We start from the raw sequence: 20,206 nt of genomic DNA on the forward strand, positions 1-20,206 counted from the left end.
ATGCAATGTTGAAAGTTAGGTGACGCATGCATCTACTAGTGTCCTAATAGTGTAAAATAATTAGTAAATACTATAAAATACAAAAAAACTTTTTTATATTCGATTTTTAATGAAGTAAAATATAAAATCGCGTTGTAAGTTATAATCCTCAGTTTCTGATTCAAATTTTATTCCATTATAAAATTGTTTCAAATAATGCCTAATTTCTAATGTATGTAAACTCACAAATTTCTTTCATAAAGCATATAATATGTTGACTAATGTAATTCTATTCAACTTAATTTTGTTATCAAAATTGTTACATTTAATAAATAAAATTAATTATTTCAGCTTACGAACCTAAGAAGAAAGTTTCTTAACAACATACATCCATCTATACTTTAGTAATCTTCACTTAGTAACGAGATAATATCAATTCATTTCCCAAACCTTGTTTCCATCTCTACAATCTTATAAAGATTTTGCGTATATATAGAAGAAAGAAACAGAGTTCAAATCAGAACAGGCGATACATCATTCCAATCCAATGATTACAATAGCTACCTAATAACTATAAATAGATCTGCTTTATTATTAGCAGAAATTTCGGTAAATTCATTTATGTTTGTTGACATTTATTTTTCAAACCAACATCTATAAATTATATAATTTGCAGCCAACAAATTTATCTTCTACTTCTACTGTTACGGTTTACGGTTACGCCATCTCATTGATCACTTTTACTTTATAATATTTAATATCATTAAAATGTATGCTACATAAAAACAGTGCTGCATATATGCAGCATATGTATTAATTAATAGTAAAAGCATGGAAAATCTGTGTGGATATTTAGACAGCATTTGATGTAATTCACAGAAGTACTAATGAGTAAAGAGAATACCCATGTATGAAAATTATACTATTGTGTTTCGTGGAATCGAAATATCATCAGTTGATATGTTATTAATGTGTTTATTGTGTACGAATGATTTTAGTTAATAACTAGATTACATTCGAGTCCATTTATTAAATAGGTTATACAGAGATATCTAATAATTGATTGCACATTTGTAAGTTGACCAATTGAAGCTTGATATAAAACTAAATACTTCTTTCTTTCTCTTTTTTTTTTACAAAAGCCATTAATATATGCAAAATATTTTATATTAGACTAGAATTTATTTCTCCTATACGTAACATAGTAAAATATGTTTTTTATATTCTACTAATTTTTTTGAAATTTTTTACATAATGAATTGATTTAAATTTATAAATTTATATTAGTCACCGACGTATATTGTATTTTATAATTTTATTATTTATAAATAATCACATTCATGTCTATAAGTATTATAAAATATTACATGAGCCATAAAGTAAAAGTTAATTTATACATATCTGTGAAATGTAAATCTCTGTGATACAAATTTATTTATTAATTTCCACTAAAATCTGTCGACGTAATTGCAATGGAAAACTTATTCAATTTATTTATTTCACACATCGTTTTTTTATTTAAATATAAATTACTTAGGTAAGTCCATCCTCCAGAATTATGTAATGGAGAAATAATCATGTGTTGCTTCTCGCATCAGGCACGCAAAATCTATAAAAGATAGACCTCACGCAAGAGAAAAAACTGAATTATAAATATTTAATAAAATGTTTTCCTGTTACATATATATATATATAAAATCTTTGACGTTGATAGTTAAAAGTAGTACTCAATAAATGCAAATGTTTTAGTTAAAACTGTGTCAACTATGCACAAAAAGCATTTTCTGAAATAGCTTTTTCATCGTTGATCAAATATCTCTTTTTGCCACTTGAAATTACATAAAGTGGGAGCTTGCAAAATATTACTTTTCCTCGTTTTTTACCATAAAAGTAATTCATGTTATATTTTTATAAAATTTTTATAAATATTTTTATAAAAATGCTCAACTAATACAATCGCTAAAAGAAGCAACTTTTACGAATTTATATATACAATTTTCTTTTCTGTATATTAATTGGCTTTGTAGAAACAAATTATATTATAATTTATCTTAATATTGTGTGTGTATCAATAAATAAACATTCAAATAATTTTTCAGGAAATAAAATAAACATTATTATTTTATCATTTTTTTAATTTATTGCATAGTAATCAACAATACAAACAAAATATGTATTTTATACTTTATAAATTTAGCAATAAATAATTTTTGAAAATGCAAATCAGTAACTTGAAACAAATCAATTCTATAAACATAAAATAATTCTAGATAAATAGAAACTAATTTGAAAAATAATTTTCGCATTGCTTTAAAAAAAAGGTAAGTACGAAAAATTGTCCTACTTAGTTTTTTTAAAAAAAGCAATGCAAAAATTATTTTTTAAATTAGTTTTTATTTTTTCAGTATAATTATTATTTTTTTATATGAAACAAAAATTTTACAAAAGAAAGGAAACTAATACACTGAAAAAAATTTACTAAATGGAAATAAATATTTTTTTAAATAAAATCATGTAGAAGTTTTGTAAAAAACAAATAATATGTATTTTATATGAAATAATATTTTCCACAATTTAGAAAATGTATTATACATTTTGTATACATTTAGATAACGTATAATTCATTTTCTGAATTATAGAAAATATTATCTTATTTGAAATAAATATTATTCATTTTTACAAAACTTATGCATGGTACAATTTGAAAAAATATTTATTTCAATTTAGTAAATTTTTTTTTTTAGTATATAAACATATATGGATATATTTTTTATACATTTATATATGTTTTTATATAAAACATTTTTTCCCGGGTATTCACTCTCCACACTATCCATTTTCAACATATCGCGTCTTTAAAATTACGGCCTACGTCAATCCATATTACGAACATAATTTGTATAATATCGCTGAGAATTCCGTCAGCTTGAAATAATTCATATGTGTAAAGAGAGATAAACTCAATCTAAATGGAAACTTGAACAGTAATGTTAACCTTTTAAGTTAAGGATAGTTATAGCTTTCAGTTCTATGTTAAAATTGTTTGTCATTTAAAATTGTCATTTGAAATATATTACCGATCTATAACTCGTTCATCTATAATTATATAGCGACCTGTCTTCGCGCACCGCAAATAGAACTGCAACGTCGGTTGCCGTGTAAAAATACCCATCGGCAACCTTGCACTCCATTGACCGCTTTATTACCGTAATATGTCGTAATGTATTTTCATGTACATGAGCACGGCCTTAACTCGTATAAGTATCCTTCAAAACTAGTGTACAAATGAAACAAAAGTATTAGTTCACATATGTACGATGGACTGCGCTAGATTCCAGAAACTGCTTAGATGATACGATATGTAGCAATAACAAACTAAAAACACCTTTTACTTAGATATGCTTTAATTCTTAATACGTTCTTGTCTCTTTGATCAGAATTACATCAAAAGTAAAAGAAAGAGGGTCAAATAAAGAAGTGCAGACAAAGCTTTTTTGTTATAAACAACCAAACTTATATTATAATATTTGACTTTCTATAAACTATAACATAAATTGTATAGAGTAACAATTAATTAATCAGATAATCAAAAACTATGTTTACAATACTTTTGATAAAATACAGATATTTTTTTTTTTAATAAAAAATATACAGGGTGTCTATAAGATTCCACCCCTATATTTCAAACAGTTTAAAATGTTTTAAATCACGAAATGTGTGTTCAATTATTTTAAAAGGGTACTCTATTCTCCCAATTCTCTTGAAAAAATAATTCTATGAAATGATTAAACACATATTTTATGGTTTTGCATAATATTGAATAAGTATGAAATATGGGGAATAGGGATAGATTTTATAGACGTTCTATATAATGTATATGGCTACAGAAGAAAAAATAATCAAATTTGAAGACATCTTTTTATAAATAGGGATTATATATCAAGACATATGTTTATAACAAGTAAAAAATGTTTTAAAAACGTTTTTATTAGAATTAAATAAGTTCAATGTATTATTTTATTGCATTAGAATACTTGTATAAGTTACCACAATTTCTTCAACATAAAAATATTTTGAAGAAATTGATTAATGTTAATGATTCGATATTTTCCTATTCCAAGACATACCTATCTAGAACAAATAGATTTTTAATATTTTTTTTCACAAAAAAATAATAATAATAAAAAGTTACAGAATATTACAGGATTTGCTAAAACCCTGGGTACACGTAATAATCGCATCAACTTCAAAAAGATTCTTTTAGCGTTAGGGACTGTAAGTAATCCTTATATATATTTTATCCGGTATTTTCCATATAAAACTCGACTTTTTTGCTATTTATTACATTGCGTATATGCCACAGAAAAAAAAGTTGGAAATAAATATTTATTCCGACTGGATATTTCTTACATTATATAATAAAAGCTTACATTAAAATTACAATTTGGAATTATGTAGGTATGTTAATAAAAATAGAAGTGTTGAGTTATCAATGTTATAAAATACTAATAATTATAAAATTAATGTCAAAATAATATTTATCTGCTTTAGCAAAATTACAATGATATAACAAATTATCCTAATACATTGTATTTATTTAAAATTGATTAAAACTAAATTTGAAAAAAAATTGTTCAAATATTGTACAATAATTTAAAAAATATTTTAGCCAAATTATGTATAAGACATTTAGAAATATAATAAATCCATATAGATGTTTATAATTATACTTTATTCATGTCAAATGCATTGCATAAGTGTACAAATCTATAAAATAACTAAAATATATATAATTTAATAATAATAATTAACTTGATTCCAATTAGCGCGCGCGAAGCGCGCGTCTGTAGTGTTTAGTACAAATAAAAAAGCATGTAAAAGCTTAAACTCTCTAGTTTTTTAATCTTTTGATAAAAATTTTGAGTTTTGCAACATGACCACTTTTTTTTTAAGACAAAGTATACATAAAAAATGTTTAAAATGTTTAAAAATTTGCATTAAATTTGAACGTGTCCATGGGCTGAAATAATTTTTTTTTTACTTAATCTAATAAAAGATTTTTGTAAATTAAACTGTTCTCTTTAATGTGCTTTTTTTTATTTTTCTAAGACCATTTTTGATTGAGTTATGAACAATCAAAGAATAAATGGCATTTTTAATTTAAACACTCGTAACTTGGTCAAAAATGGCCACATAGAAATTACGATAACAGATTCAAAAAGCCAAAAACCTCTACTTTGAGATTCTTTATTTGCTTATTTGATAAAAAAATATTGTTTAAAAACCACCTTAAAACTAACTGTGAAAATTGCATATTTTTCTTTATTTTGAAGATTTAGCGCTATTAATAAATTTTAAAATAATCGTAGAACTTTAAAGATGCCCAAGTTTTCTTTAAATTAAAAGTCTCTTTAAATTATCCAGGGGTAAGAATATTTTTTCCATATGTTCTAGGACTTAAAATATGCCTTTTTTCTGTGCGGCGATCAATGAGTGCGGCGAAGTGTGAGTGATTATAATAAAAATCATTTTAAAAGTAAAAATTGCAGGTTTTCTTTTATTTCTAAAATCAGGAACCACTTTATGATTAATCGTGGGATCTTTATTATACCACCGGCATTAGCATTACCTAAAGCGTATCACAAAATTTCAAATGCCGTTTTTTCTTTGATCGTTCATAACTTACAATTAGTCAAAAATTGTGGTAGGAAAAATAAAAAAAACAACAAATTAAAGAGAGAAAAGTTCAATTTATAAAAATCTTTTATCAGATTAAGTCAAAAAAATTTATTTCAGTTTATGGACACGTTCAAATTTAATGCAAATTTTTTAACATTTTTCTTTTATGCTTTGTCTTAAGAAAAAGTAATCATGTTACAAAATTCCAAGTTTTTAATCAAAAGATTCAAAAACCAGAGAATTTAAGCTTTTAAATGCTTTTTGCATTTATATACAATTTTAATAAATAGATGCAAAAACATACTTTTTTAAAGCCTAAAGTGGATTAAAAATAATTATCATATTTGAAGTTAAGAATGATCGCATTACTTTATAAATAATGTTTTAAATGCTTTTAAATGCTTTTAAATGCATATAATTATTTCTAAGACCATTTTTCGCGAAGATACAATGATTTGGATATGACCTAAATTTTCTCACATTTTGAGTGTACCACTTTTTTGGAACTAAGTGTGTACTATATATACATATGTGTACTATATACATAATTTTATCTACGGATATGCGTAGAATCATATAAAATGTTAACTATAATAGTAGAGTAAATAATAAGATAAATTTACGAATAAAACTGCTCATTTTATGTACCGAATAACACCATTTCAGTATCTTACAATTCACGAGATACACATGGACAACTGTTTATAGGACAATAAGAAAAAGCAAATAAAAGTGTGTTCGCACAAATATGTTACAGTTTAAAGTAAGATTCATATATATTTGTGAAGAGAAATCAATTTTATCTTTTTTTTTGTTGTCTTGATAAACTCTCATGTGAATCTCGCGGATTATAAAATATCGAAATGGTGCCATTCGATACGCGAAAAGAACAGTTTTTGCTTGTAAAAATGTATGTCTTAGCTGAAATGGGATAAAAGCGAAAAATAAGCGTGCTCAAAATAAAACCGTATATGTTTTGCAATATTCATTCTGATATTGATAATAGTCTGGTCACGATATTTCACGTATTCCACGTTATTATGCTATTGTATATTAAAAATCGTCAGCTATCGGGCAAGAATAAAATTCCAATGATACCTCGCTCAATCGTGAATCCAATTAAGCAAGTTGCAGTTGCTTGCTAGTACAAGTCTCTAATTAGTCACAATAATAATTAATCACTCGACAGGAAAGCAGTAATTAAGTAATGGACCGAGTGCACTTACTTATAGGCCGTGAGTTTCGCAAGTGATTGAACTCTACTCATTCTCCAGCACTACAGGCTCGATAATTAATTATCAGTTGCCTCTAGATGAACAAACCTCCAAGCAATCACTAAAAAGTAAATCCTTGGAAAATTACACAAACGGGTAATGACGCTAGAGAAACTTTATGTACAAAAATACTTGTTGACTAGAACCATTTCACGAGAACATCACGTTAATTAATTTTACACATAACATTACTGTCAAAAAATTTTTAATAATATAATAAGTTTAAATAGTATTGCTCAACAATCTTTAAAAAATGTTTAACACACATTATAAAATAATTAAAAATTATATTTAAAAACTTTATAACTATATAATGTTTTAAATAAAATATTATATTTTAAACAAAACATTTATTTATAAAGTAATGCGATCATTCTTAACATCAAAATATAGTAAAATAGCAAAAATAAGGATATATTATAATACATATAATTAAAATATTTTAAAATCATAGATTGACGTAAATGTAGTGAAAATTATTGGTATTTTTGTAAAGGTAAAAAATATCTAAAGAAAAATTCTAGTTTTTTATATTAGTTATCTTATATTAATAGCCTATTTTCTTAGAAATTATTAGATAATAAATTGTAGAAATTTTAAAATATTTTAGAAATTATACATACAAAAAGTTCTAAGAAAAGATGTAGATTTTTACAATATTTATTAAAAAATGTTTTAATTTGTATTAAAATTTGAAGAAAAAATTTTACCACAGAAAACCAAACATTATTTGAAATATTGTGCAACTAGAACTTGCAACGTTGTTACTTTTTCAACAGTAGTTAATTTTTTTCTGGAACCTTATAACTACTTATTTTTTAATTAATGTTTTTTAACAAACTAGTAAGTACATGTTTTCTTTTTTGTAAATTATTTTTAAGATCTTTGTCAAGCAATTTAAAAAGGTTGAAACTACTCTCCATTTTATTTTTTATTATTAAGTTTAATTTGTCGCATTTTTCGTTCTTCTCTTCAAGAAATTACAATATGACTTATAATTATAATAATTTTTTATGAAATTTGTAAACCGTTTAAAAATTAAATATATAGATTTAAAATTTATCTCTTAAATACATTTAAATTTCATTAATTTATCATTATTTTCATGTATATCTAATATATTTTTAACAATATCTAAAAATATCCTATTAAATGGATAATACTAATTGTAAATAATACACAAGTTATGTCATATTTTTGCATACGCTTCTTAGCATCTCTTAATTTTGTCATTTTATCTCTCTTCTGGCTTTATGGTTATTATATGATGACGAAGAAAGATCTCGCCATTTGCTTATGTAATACCGCGTATACGCATTTTAAAAGTGGCCAGAATTGCGTATTAGATGATTACCTTTCAGCCTCTTTCGGTCTCTCTTAATGGCATGTGTTTATAAATAATTTAGGAACCTGAGAGAGGACGACGTAAGTACGTGAGTAAGCGTCATGACGACGCATGGCGCAGTAATTAAGATAATATGATTTGCATTATGGGACACGTCGAGGGAGTGCCCTTGGGTTGACATGCTGGTCATGATACACGAATGTTAAATTAGTTTTAAGCTAATTGTGTGTATCCAGGAGAATTCTAACAACAGAAAGTCGATTCTAAAAAGTATCAAGGAGCTTCTTAGCCATTAAACGAAAAAGGAAGAGTATAAAACTTGTGTGTATTACAAAAATATACAGAATTTTAAGTTTTGATAAGATAAATTGCTAAAAAAATATTAAAAATTCACTTTTATCTATACATAATTAACTTATGTTTATCGATTTAGTTTTTCAAAAGAAAAATTATAGATGTAAAGGCGGCATATACAATTAATAATAAAAAAATATGTAATAAGATAAAACATATTTTCTATTATATTAAAAAATAGCATTGTTCCAATTTTATGAATATATTCGCTTAAAATAAGAACAATTCTTTATGTTTCTAAATATTGCAATTATACGTAGCTATAATTGGTACTAATAATTTGTTATATATATAACAAAATTTAAAAAATGCTAGGTGATCAAACTTATTCGAGGTCGATAATGTCGAATCATTAATTGTTTTATATAATATATTTCTTTTACAGATTTAAAAATCTTTTTAAAATTAAAGTACATGTATTAATATCATTCTATGAATTAGACTTTATACCAAAAAAAATTTTCTTCATATTGCTTTACTTATCAACCTTTTCATATAATTTAAATTTTTATAGAACGATTTTATCTCAATTAGACATCAAAGTCTAACTTTAAAAACTCCACATTGTTCCTGTTATCTACGTATCTCGAATCACAAAATTCGTGAATATAAATTATAGATCTTTTATATCAAACAAACATTGTTATGACGTGATAATTTCATACATTATTTTTATGACTTAAAAAAATGGAAAAAATACGGTGAATTATGAAGTTATTTTCCATATTCGGTATAAATTCCGCAATTTAGACTGATAGTAAAGCATATACTTTCATTCTGAAAATACTGCGTTTTATTGGCAAAACAGATCCGTCTGTAGCATCTCTTTAAACAAAAAAAAAAAAAAAAAAAAAAAACCAGTTTACAATACTATTATTAGCCTTTTTTGTATTCATTTCTCTAATGTAAGCAAAAATTTTTAGATCCGATTGTACGCTATATAAAGAATCTTCTACAAAATAATATATCATAAGCCCCATGAGTAATAGAAGAAAAGAATGTGAGAATTTTTTTAAAAATCCAAAATATCTGCGTCAACATAAATAACACTAAAAATATTAAATTTATAACTTTGTGATTAAATGCAATCCCATGTATTCCTATATCTCTTTTAAAATTCTCTAAGAAGGGATGAAGGATCAGAAACCAAAATTAATTTTAAACCATTACCTCTCTAAAATCGTTAAAAAAATAATGATTGATATAACAACTGACAATTTTTGCTCATAATCATCTCTCTTAAAATCTTCTGCAACTCTACTATTCTTCGAGCTTTTATTCATGGTACGGATGAATCGCAGAATTTCGGTTTACGAGACTCTGGAGAAGCTCTCATAAAACATTCGCACCTACGGTGACATTTAAGAATCATGACACCGAAGAGAAAGTACTCTTTCGTATTTCGCAGAAGGAAGAAAAACGGATATTCTATTATGATCTCTCTCTCTCTCTCTCTCTCTCTCTCTCTCTCTCTCTCTCTCTCTCTCTCTCTCTCTCTCTCTCTCTTTTTCTTTCTCAACAGTAGTGGATCAATTTTTATGATAGTCGACTATTATCTCACACCAAAAGAGCAATCTACAATTTATTTCCGCTTTAAAATTGTACAGACGCAATAAGACCAATAAACTGGCTATTTGAAACGTCTTTCTTTATTTGATGAACAAGTTTTAGCGTTAAGTTCTTATTTTATATTTTAGTAGTAACTTATTGAATTGATGTCAAATTTGCATCAAAAACGTGTCAAATACTCATAAATTTTAATTAATTTATGTCAAAACTTTTGATAAATTCTCAGAAGGATTCGATTTTAATATTAAATATTGTTTTTTTACTATATTTAATTAAACAAAGTAAAACAAAATATAAGTCTTTGTCTTTAATGTATAATATTATACAATATAAAGTTTATATGTTTATACTGTTAAACACATAAATAATGAAACTTATTTATGTGTTCAATAGTTTAGTAAAATACAGTATAAAATATTTTTTTCTTATTATCAGTAATAATACATAGAAATAAGTAATTCTGGTTAGTCTACCTATTAAAATTATTTATTAAATTAAAAAATTTGACAACGTTTTGACTTGTTGTCGAGACTTTAGGTCCTTTTCTAGTGACCATGCAAATATGAGATAATTATTATCAAAATCCATGTGTTCGTATTCTTATAATTTGTACTAAAAAGTGAAGTAAAATGGAATAACAAATGGTAGAGAAACAGAAAGCAATAAAAATAAACTCATGGCTTTATGTATTTTTTGTGTAGGTCGTGTAATAATTAAAGAATGTTATCACTTTTCCGCGATGTTAATTAATTTTTGGTTACCAAGTACGTACTCAGTGATTGTTTCATATTTTGTAATTATTAATATTTTCGGAACAAAAACTAAAAGATTAGACGCTAAAACTGGCATAATAGGCAATATTTTCCTTTCTTTTTTCTTTAATATAAGTTATTTGTACAAGATATAAGTCATTTGTATTCACAAGTTAATGTATATAGAGGTTCCTAAAAGTTTTCCACTCTGATGTAAAACATTTTTTGATTACACGAATACCTTATGCTATTCTGCAAGATAAAACATGTAGTTCGACTATATATAAAGATTAGATTAGATTCCTTTTTAATAGACTTTATAAAGAGAAAAGCTATAAATATATTAACTAATTATTTAATTTTTTAATGTTTAACCAGATCATGCTTTTATCAGTATTAATTCAGTACAATATTTCATATCCGAGAAATAAAGTAATGCTGCTTTAGAAGGCCAATGCCAATATCAGCGACTTTCTTTTTATATTATATTGTAATAACATATTTATTATTCAACATTAAGTATTCAGATTGCGAATGTAAACTTTATATTATACTAATAGAGTATATACAAATCTAAATACAATTTGTCATTATTTTTGTCACATATTTTTATCAACAAAACTCAAGCTTTAAAATTATTTACTTTCAATTATTTAAAATTCTCAAATTTTTAATAGTATTTATAAAACTTTGTTAAATACTTGCATGCAGAAATTTCACCGTTGGTATTTTCACAGAATGCAAGCTAATGCTGAAAACGATTACCACGTGTTTCGCAAAGTCACTGATCAATGAAAATACGAAATCTACTTTCCAGGCGTGAACATGTATCATGTAGTTTATTACGACAGCAGTGGGTTCTTGAGGCACAATACGAAACTTCGCAGCAAGGTGTATGAAGCTGTAAAGCCATAAACGTGGTCAGATCGAAATGAATCGTACAAGAAGGTACGGCGTGACAATGCCTTCCTCGAGGTCGACAATATCGATTTGTAAACCACCGACATTGTTACACTACCCTCGAGTCTAAAGCGGATACAGCATAGACACATAAATACTTCCCACTTCCTTTGCTGTGATTTCTCACATATGATATTCGTATAAATGCAGATATTAAATCTTTTTGTGAAAGATCATTCTACAAGCATGTCACAAACAAAATCTGGCACAATTTTTGATATATCTTTTATATCGTCATATCCCTCTACATATCACTCTTATACAAGTTTTCACGAAAACAAAAAATGTAAATTGAATTTTCTTTTTTAAACTTGTGCACTCGTGGATTCACAACTAAGAGTAAGTCATGTACATTATCTATATGATGTAATTGCTCGTCATTTGACAAATCGACTTTCGCGGTGTCTCTTCTCGCGATATGTGACAAAATCCGAGATGTGGATAACAAAGAGTTCGACAAGGGAAAAAGACGAGCCAAGATGGTTGCTCAGTAATTGAGCGGAGGGATTTAGACGTCACGCGTCACTCGTACGCCTAGAGTTGAAAGAAGAAGCTTCCAACCCCACGATTACGTCAAAAGATTGTTCGATCGCTCATAAACCCGTCGGGACTCTCGTTCTTCCTCACATACATTCCATAAACTACATGAGCGCGGGGAAAAAAACGAAAAAATATACCGTTTTCTTATCTCACACTGTTTTCTTATAAATAATATTTTATGATTGATATGCACGAAAAACATATAACAATAATATCAATTACATATTAGCAGCTAATTCAAAATTTATTGTCATTGCTGTAATTTGGATAGTAAAATATATTTGCTGCGAGATCCAAATTTATTAGCTAAAATTAAAAGTATACTTTAGTACGAGCACCTAAGAAAGCGACAGGTGTTCCTTATTATCTTACTTACATAAAGTAAGTATTTAAATTACAATTGTCTACAGCACCATCGACAGATGGACGCGATAAAGTAGAATTTCTATTCGACTTATTCTATAAGAAGCACATTATCATGATTCCCTTTATATTTGGCATCTGTATTTTAACAGTTAAATGTTCAAATCACATAATAACCTTTTTATTTGAAGGATATTAACATTTTATCTGTCACATTTATACTTTAACTTTGTTACTAATTTTTTTATACGTATATGTTCACAGTTCAAAAAATCAAATCTTTACTTTTCGGAATGGGAAAACATTTATCTTATAATATATCTTCATCTTTCTGTTGCACATTTAAAGCTCAAAATCAAATTAGCGATCATTTTTAACTTAAAATCTGCATGCCATAAAATTATAAATCTATAGCTTCAATAAGATTATTCAGTATAATTAATCGTCAACAAAGTTCGAAGGAACACGAAAAAGCTTCTATGTTGAGTCGATTGTCTGTAATAGTTGCAGTGATTCAAGTATTATCTAATCAGAGAGGTCCGAGTTATGATCCGCCAAAACCTATTTCCCGTAGGTGCTATGATTTGATTCGATGCTGCTATGCGAGTTACTGCTGCTTCTCTCTCTGGTGACTTTTTTTCTGATGCTGCTATGTCACGTCTTCCTTCTTTTCTCTTATCTCGAGTATCGCCGTAAAGTCCTATAACCCTCTTGAGATCCGTTCGGGAAAGACAGAGGGAGGACAACGAAGAGAAAGCGAAATATAACTAGAGAACTGAGAGAACACCAAGGAGTACAAAAGTTTTCGATTAGACTTTCGCGCGAGCTCAGGACGGCTCTCGTGTACAATGAGGAAACTGTATAATGAGCACTCAGTGAATGTCCACTTCTATTCTTTTTCTTTCTTTTTTCTTTACAACACACAATGCAATACACACATGTCATATTCGTGAAATTGCTGAAAATTTCATCATGAAGTTTTCACACTATTCTTTCATATCTCAGAATCAGATTCACTCATAATCCTTTCTATTGCAAACCGTTACATGTTTCAAACGAAAGCTTTTTTACAAAACTATTTTAAATAAAAAATAAATGTGGTAATTCAATATATAAGCATAAATACAGTATAAATTTCATAATACGCCTGTACAGTAATTTTGAAGAGAGTAAAAAGAAGTAAAAAATATAACATAAGATTTACAATATATATCTTCATCATAATTATATTGCAAGATATGATAATTTCAGAACACAAAAATACGTATTAGAGAAAGATAAAATTTCTGTTTAAATTAAACTTTAAATAATAAATTAAACAAATTAAATACTGTAAAAACAAGACAAAGAATTTAAACATAAATTATTCAATTTTATTACATTTGTTGCAATATATTAATTATTATATTATATTTTTCAATATTTGTTTCAATATTTTTACAGTTTCAATATTTTTTAAGAAAAAAATGCTTATTATGTAGATGTATAATATTGAAAGAACGTAAAATTATTTAAATTTAGTGTATTGCAGAGAATTACATTGATCAAATTTATTAAGAAGTTTCTGAAAATTTTTGCAAAAGTTTTGATTCAAACTCCGTTCTTTCTTAATCCACGAACTTTTGATTTATTATTTTTGTAAATCATTTTGAGTCTTGTGACCAAAAAATGATGAGGACACCTACTACATTCTTGCGTTCGTTTGGTTTATTTAAGAGACTGAGTGAAGCAGTAAGTGAGAGTGGGAAAGCCTGGAATAAAATTTCATCGTGTTCACCAAAGCGCCAAGGGCGCTTTGCTCCGACGGTGTTCTGACGGTGACTAACAAGTTTTCGAAGAAAACGATGTTTTCCCGTGAGGTCGCTCATTTTAAGGCGCCATAAAGCAGAAAATAGTTCACGTCAAACCGTTATGATATTGTACCGCAATAAGTTATATATGGAACGCAAAATCTTGTCAAAGTGAATTAATACTAATCCTTTACTTCGCATAATATACGGGATGTAGTACTGTACTGATAATCTTATGTAAATTTTGTTTTGTGCAGAGAAGCTTATACAAGGTATCTATAAAATCAGTTCCCACCCCTTATATTTCGGAAACAGTTCAAAATTATGAAAAACGGAATATGTGTTTGAGCATTTCAGAAAGTTACTCTACCTCTTAATTCCCTCGAAATAATCAAACTAATATTACACGATAGTAAGATGCATATGTGTGTGTATATATAAGAAATATATATTTGTAATATTATTAGTATAGATTTAAGATATTATTTGAAAAATAGTGTAGGTAATACAAATAATATAAATATACTCGTAAATTTCCAAATTATACAGCAATTCAAATATTATAAAATATTGACGAATAGAATGTAATACAAATAAATTTTTGCTTGATTTTTCTTTCCTAATGTATTTCTCTATAAAGTTTACAAAAAGCAAGCATTTATGCACATTAAAATATAAAAATGTTGACCCAGTCAGTATATTTAATTAGTCATTAATTTATTTTCAAATTTAGTAGACCTTTAAAAAATTTATCGTATAAATATTGTTACGCCCGCGCTGCTGTACGATTACTGAGAAGGCCGCGTGGCGTTCCTTGACGACGGGCTGCTATTTACAAACAAGTGCCTTTGCGACTAGATTCCGAGCTGTCAAACTGTTCGGACGTATTTCTTGCAATTCTATCACTGTGTTCTTGTATTTGTGTTACATTAAAGAGCCGTGTGAGTTTTCAGTGGTGTTACAATTTATTTCAATCGGGAGTGCGTGTAACATTTTGCGGCGGAAATAAATTGCGAACATGCGATCTTGTCCCGCACCGAAAAAGGACACTCCGGATATGCTAAACGCGAAAGCCTTTCCAACTCAGCTCCAAAAGCAGCCAGGCTTTCCCCAGATTTTTGTTTTCTATTGGTAAAAAGAGAATAAGAATTTTGAGTAAGAATTCCCTCCCCAAAACGCAACTCGAGCTTTGATTTTAATTCTTCAAAACTAAAAACCTCTACGTCCTCTAACGATTCTAAGGGCGGGTTTATCAATGCTCAGCTAAGTTAAATTTGACTAATAGTTAAATACTAACTGTAAGCTATGTGTTTATCAAAGCGGAATAACTAACAATTACGCATAAACTGTTGGTTAAAGTGTTTGTAACAAACACTTTAACCAACAGTTTATGCGTAACTGTTAGTTATTCCGCTTTGATAAACACATAGCTTACAGTTAGTATTTAACTATTAGTCAAATTTAACTTAGCTGAGCATTGATAAACCCGCCCTAAGACTGTTCGCGCTTCCCCCCTTAAACTCGCGGCCAAAGCTACAGATTTCGACGCGTCGTCCCAAAGGTTCGCGCGCGCGATTAGGAGAAATTGAGAGAGGAACTCCCGCAGCGGAACCGTCCCGTCAAAAGTGTCAGGCTTCAATTTGAAACCCAATTCCGTTCGCGCACGATTCCCGCACGTGTCCCCCGCGGACGCGGCCCCCAATACATTATCGCCCGAGGCTCTATTATTAGAAGGACTTAGCTGGAAATTTCGTAAACGAGAAAGCTCTTCTTCTCTCTGCCGCAACAACATTGCAAATTCCGATTCCCTTCGTGCTTGCTCCTCACGTATCGCACGCATCTCCTGGAGAACGGCTTGCAGTACCGCCGTCTCCGACATCGTAGATTCAGAAGTCTGCTCTCGAGCCCTTTTCCTTGTAGTGGGCATTTCGGTTCCCTCCTCAACGGAAATATCTCGCGGGCTCGGACGTGTCGGGGTCCTCGAAACCATCCGGACTCTCTCCCTCTCTCTCCTTAAAGCTCGTTCCGATATCCGCTCGTCCGATCCCGGACGAGCCCCCAAAATGTTACACGCACTCCCGATTGAAATAAATTGTAACACCACTGAAAACTCACACGGCTCTTTAATGTAACACAAATACAAGAACACAGTGATAGAATTGCAAGAAATACGTCCGAACAGTTTGACAGCTCGGAATCTAGTCGCAAAGGCACTTGTTTGTAAATAGCAGCCCGTCGTCAAGGAACGCCACGCGGCCTTCTCAGTAATCGTACAGCAGCGCGGGCGTAACAATATTATAAACCAAAAGAGTGCTTCAAGAGACAATTTTCCTCTTTAATGTTTTATGCTCTTTTATCAACTAATAGAATACATATTTATAAAGCTCGACAGCAAAAAGTTTTACAATCAGTAAAAATTTATTCTAAGAGAAAAAATTATTGTGTCAATATATATAAACTTCTTAATAAAAAGTCAATAAATATTAATCAGAATATTAATCAGATTTCAAAATAATTGATATAAAATAAACATCTATTTAACAAACAATTAAGTATTCAAAAATACATTCAATATATATCTATGTAGTTTAGTATACGAATGCTAATGATAATCTACGAATACTAAATTCTCTTATATACCAGCAACAGGTGAAATGGTCCTATCTATTAAATCTAGGTTAATGTTTAAGTTTCCAGGTTTCTTTAAACTTAGATATATATATGTATATATATATATATATATCGAAATTTTTATTTAACAAGTAAATTATTAAATCCTGTTAAAAACTATTAAAAATAAATTTTTTCTACTTCTTATTTTGTTTCTTTTCATCTCACTTATTCTTCCAGTTTTATGAAGGGTATATAATATTTCATACTTATTTATTTCTAAATAACTTTCAAATTTTGCATAATTTTTATAACATAACGTAATTATTGAATGGCAATTATTTGTTTCGTGTGCTCTCTAAATTTCCTAGAGTGAAATATTACTCTAAAAGAGTGAAAATCGAACATATCTAAGAGTGATTTGTCACTCTAATTAGAGTAAAAATGCATTCTATAAGAGTGAATTTTTACTTCAATTAGAGTAAAAATCACTCTTATAAAGTGCATTTTCACTCTAATTAGAGTGACAAATCACTCCAACTTAGATATGTTCGATTTTCACTCTTTTAGAGTAATGTTTCACTCTAGGAAATTTAGAGAGTGCATGAAAATATAAATGCCAATATGTACAAATTAGAAAATTAACTAAATTATAAAATTATCTAAAATTTTATTTTAGTGTTTTATTTTATTATTTTAATATATTTATAATAGTAATGTTTAATTTCTGATTATAATTATAAGTATTTAAAAATTCTTTCATTAATTTATCAAAAATTAATAATTTTTGTTCATTAAATGACGCCAGATAATGTTATTTATAAAATGTATAAAAGTTAATGTGTATAAAAATTTATAAGAAAATATTCTTTAATGTTTAATGTAAAACCTAAATAAAAGTCATTTATGATTTAAAGAGATCTAATGTATTAGTAAATATTATAAATTAACTATATTAATACAGGAACACATCTGAATTTTATCTGAAGGAATATTAAAGATATATATATATGTATAAATTAAATTTACACAGAACATTTTATGAACCATACAAACTGCTTTTACATTATATTCACATATCTAAGGTAAACAATTAATTAAAATCATTGATATCTTGCCTTGTCATTATATTAACAAAAATGAAAACGCTCACACTTTTAATCAAAGAGAAAATTCTTCGGGACAATACTTTGGCTTGGAACAAAATGCGATGCAATCTTATTATGATTTCTCGAGAATAATTTCAACAGCTTGTTACTGATAGTAACGATAACAAACGGATATTAAATTCAATCTTAATATAATCAGAATAAGTACTTTTATCAACGTAACTGTGGTAAAACTCTTTTATTTAAACGAAATGCACAACATTTTGATCCAAAGTTTAAATTTTTATCAAATAATAAAAAATTAAAATAATTTTAAAAAACATTGTAAAAACATAGAAAAATCGATAAATCCTTATCAGTAAAATACTTATTTAACGGATTTAAAAGAGATCATACGGATTAATTAAATAATGGTTTATTAAAGCAGAGTCACAAAATTACGTGTATTTAATGTTTAAAAATTGTTAGTTATAATAGTTAAAAAATTGATTCTAAAAAAAATTGTTCAGTCATCAATGCTCTTAAATCACCTCTACTGTAAATAGACATCTAACTATAGTAACCTTATGATTAAAATGATATATACAGAGAGAAATAAATAAGGCAGAAAATAAACAATTAAATGAATTTAATAATTCTATTGTAAGTAGTATTTAGATTATTGTTCTTTAAGTTGACGGTGTTATTATATTTTTTATCTCTAAGAAACATCTCTGCAATCTTTTTTCTTCCATGTGTGTAAAATTCATTGCTATTTATTAAAGGTGTTAGTAAAAATGAAATAAAAATTCAAATATACTTAATAATAATCAAAATTAAAAATATTTTTTATTATAAAATATGTCTCAAAAATCTTAAATTCACTAATAATTTATGTATTTATCGCAATGAATGCTGCATAAATGTTAACTATATAATAAAATCATGATTTATTCTGTTTTATTTTATTAAAATTCATAAAAATATAATTTAAATTTTAATTAATATTAAATATTTCACACATATGCAACTGTTCGAAATTATACATATTATAATTTAAATATACTTATCACAGAGAGATGCAATCAGATGTTCCACTCATGTTGCTCTTCACAAATTTTGTTAAAAATAATTTATTTTACGGTTTTCACAATGACGGTAGTGACATTTGCGGCTCTGTGCTTATTATCTGCAAGTGGTTCATTATAGCAGAGTGCACCGTAACTGATACGGAACGGCGGACGACATAATGATCGGCACACGGCTGATTTATGTAATTTGCCATTGTTCAAAGGTACGTAAACTGAAACAGGTCGCAATGACAAATAAGCTTATCACATATTCAAACATAATGGATTATACTTCGTATCTATCATAATCTATTATAGATTTTAAAAGAGAGATATTAATGGAATGATCGAGAGGTTCAACATGTTTATATCCTCCATTTTGCCTGAGTATAAAATAAATAGGTATAATTTTATTTATAATTCTTAATTTTTCGATTTGTTGAACTGTCTTAATATATTAGTGACAAAATTGATTAAAGCTAACAAATAACACTACTCACGTATCATACGCCGATTTTAATAAACTTTGAATATATCATAGTTTAGGTCAAAATAAGAGATACGTATTTTTTAAATAAAAGCCTATATAGCCGTTAAAGAGGTTAAACACTCTCTTTAAAAAAGAAAAACAGTTTTTTTATTCCAGAGTAAATATTGTCAAAACAAGAAAGATATTTAAACAAATTTTAAGTAAGAGTTTTATGGTTTTTATACTTTATAATAGTGCAATTAAATTTTTTAAAAATTTCTGTTTTTTTCAAAATGCACTTTCCTTAAATTTTAAGAATTTTATTAAAATTTGTTTCATAATAAAACTTAAAGTATATTAAATG

The 20,206-nt window shown here is 27.3% G+C and overlaps 2 protein-coding genes across 21 annotated transcripts in view; both read right to left on the minus strand.

Moving 5' to 3' along the window:
* Positions 1-20,206, minus strand: part of LOC105837723 (potassium channel subfamily T member 1) — a 213,675-nt gene that overhangs the window by 61,979 nt on the left and 131,490 nt on the right. The window lies entirely within an intron of this gene.
* LOC118644540 lies at positions 15,366-16,918 on the minus strand. Of its 2 annotated transcripts, none has more exons than XM_036283243.1 (2): positions 16,102-16,918; positions 15,366-15,847 (listed from the first exon to the last, which is right to left on the minus strand). In XM_036283243.1, exons 1-2 carry the CDS (start codon positions 16,593-16,595, stop codon positions 15,571-15,573), a joined length of 771 nt encoding a protein of 256 aa, XP_036139136.1. In that variant the 5' UTR covers positions 16,596-16,918; the 3' UTR covers positions 15,366-15,570. The 2 variants fall into 2 exon arrangements, with proteins under 2 accessions (XP_036139136.1, XP_036139137.1); XM_036283244.1 differs by having other exon boundaries at positions 15,366-15,842; positions 16,097-16,918.

Source organism: Monomorium pharaonis, chromosome 2 (genome assembly GCF_013373865.1).
Source record: "Monomorium pharaonis isolate MP-MQ-018 chromosome 2, ASM1337386v2, whole genome shotgun sequence".
Lineage (NCBI taxonomy): Eukaryota > Metazoa > Arthropoda > Insecta > Hymenoptera > Formicidae > Monomorium > Monomorium pharaonis.

What these genes read in the sequence shown, in the direction of transcription:
- LOC118644540 (XM_036283243.1), bottom strand. Translation starts at nt 16,595, where the DNA reads ATGGTTTCGAGGACCCCGACACGTCCGAGCCCGCGAGATATTTCCGTT. An exon ending in AGGGGGGAAGCGCGAACAGT is followed by an intron (nt 15,848 to 16,101) that starts CTTAGGGCGGGT and finishes GATAAACCCGCC; the next exon opens with CTTAGAATCGTTAGAGGACG.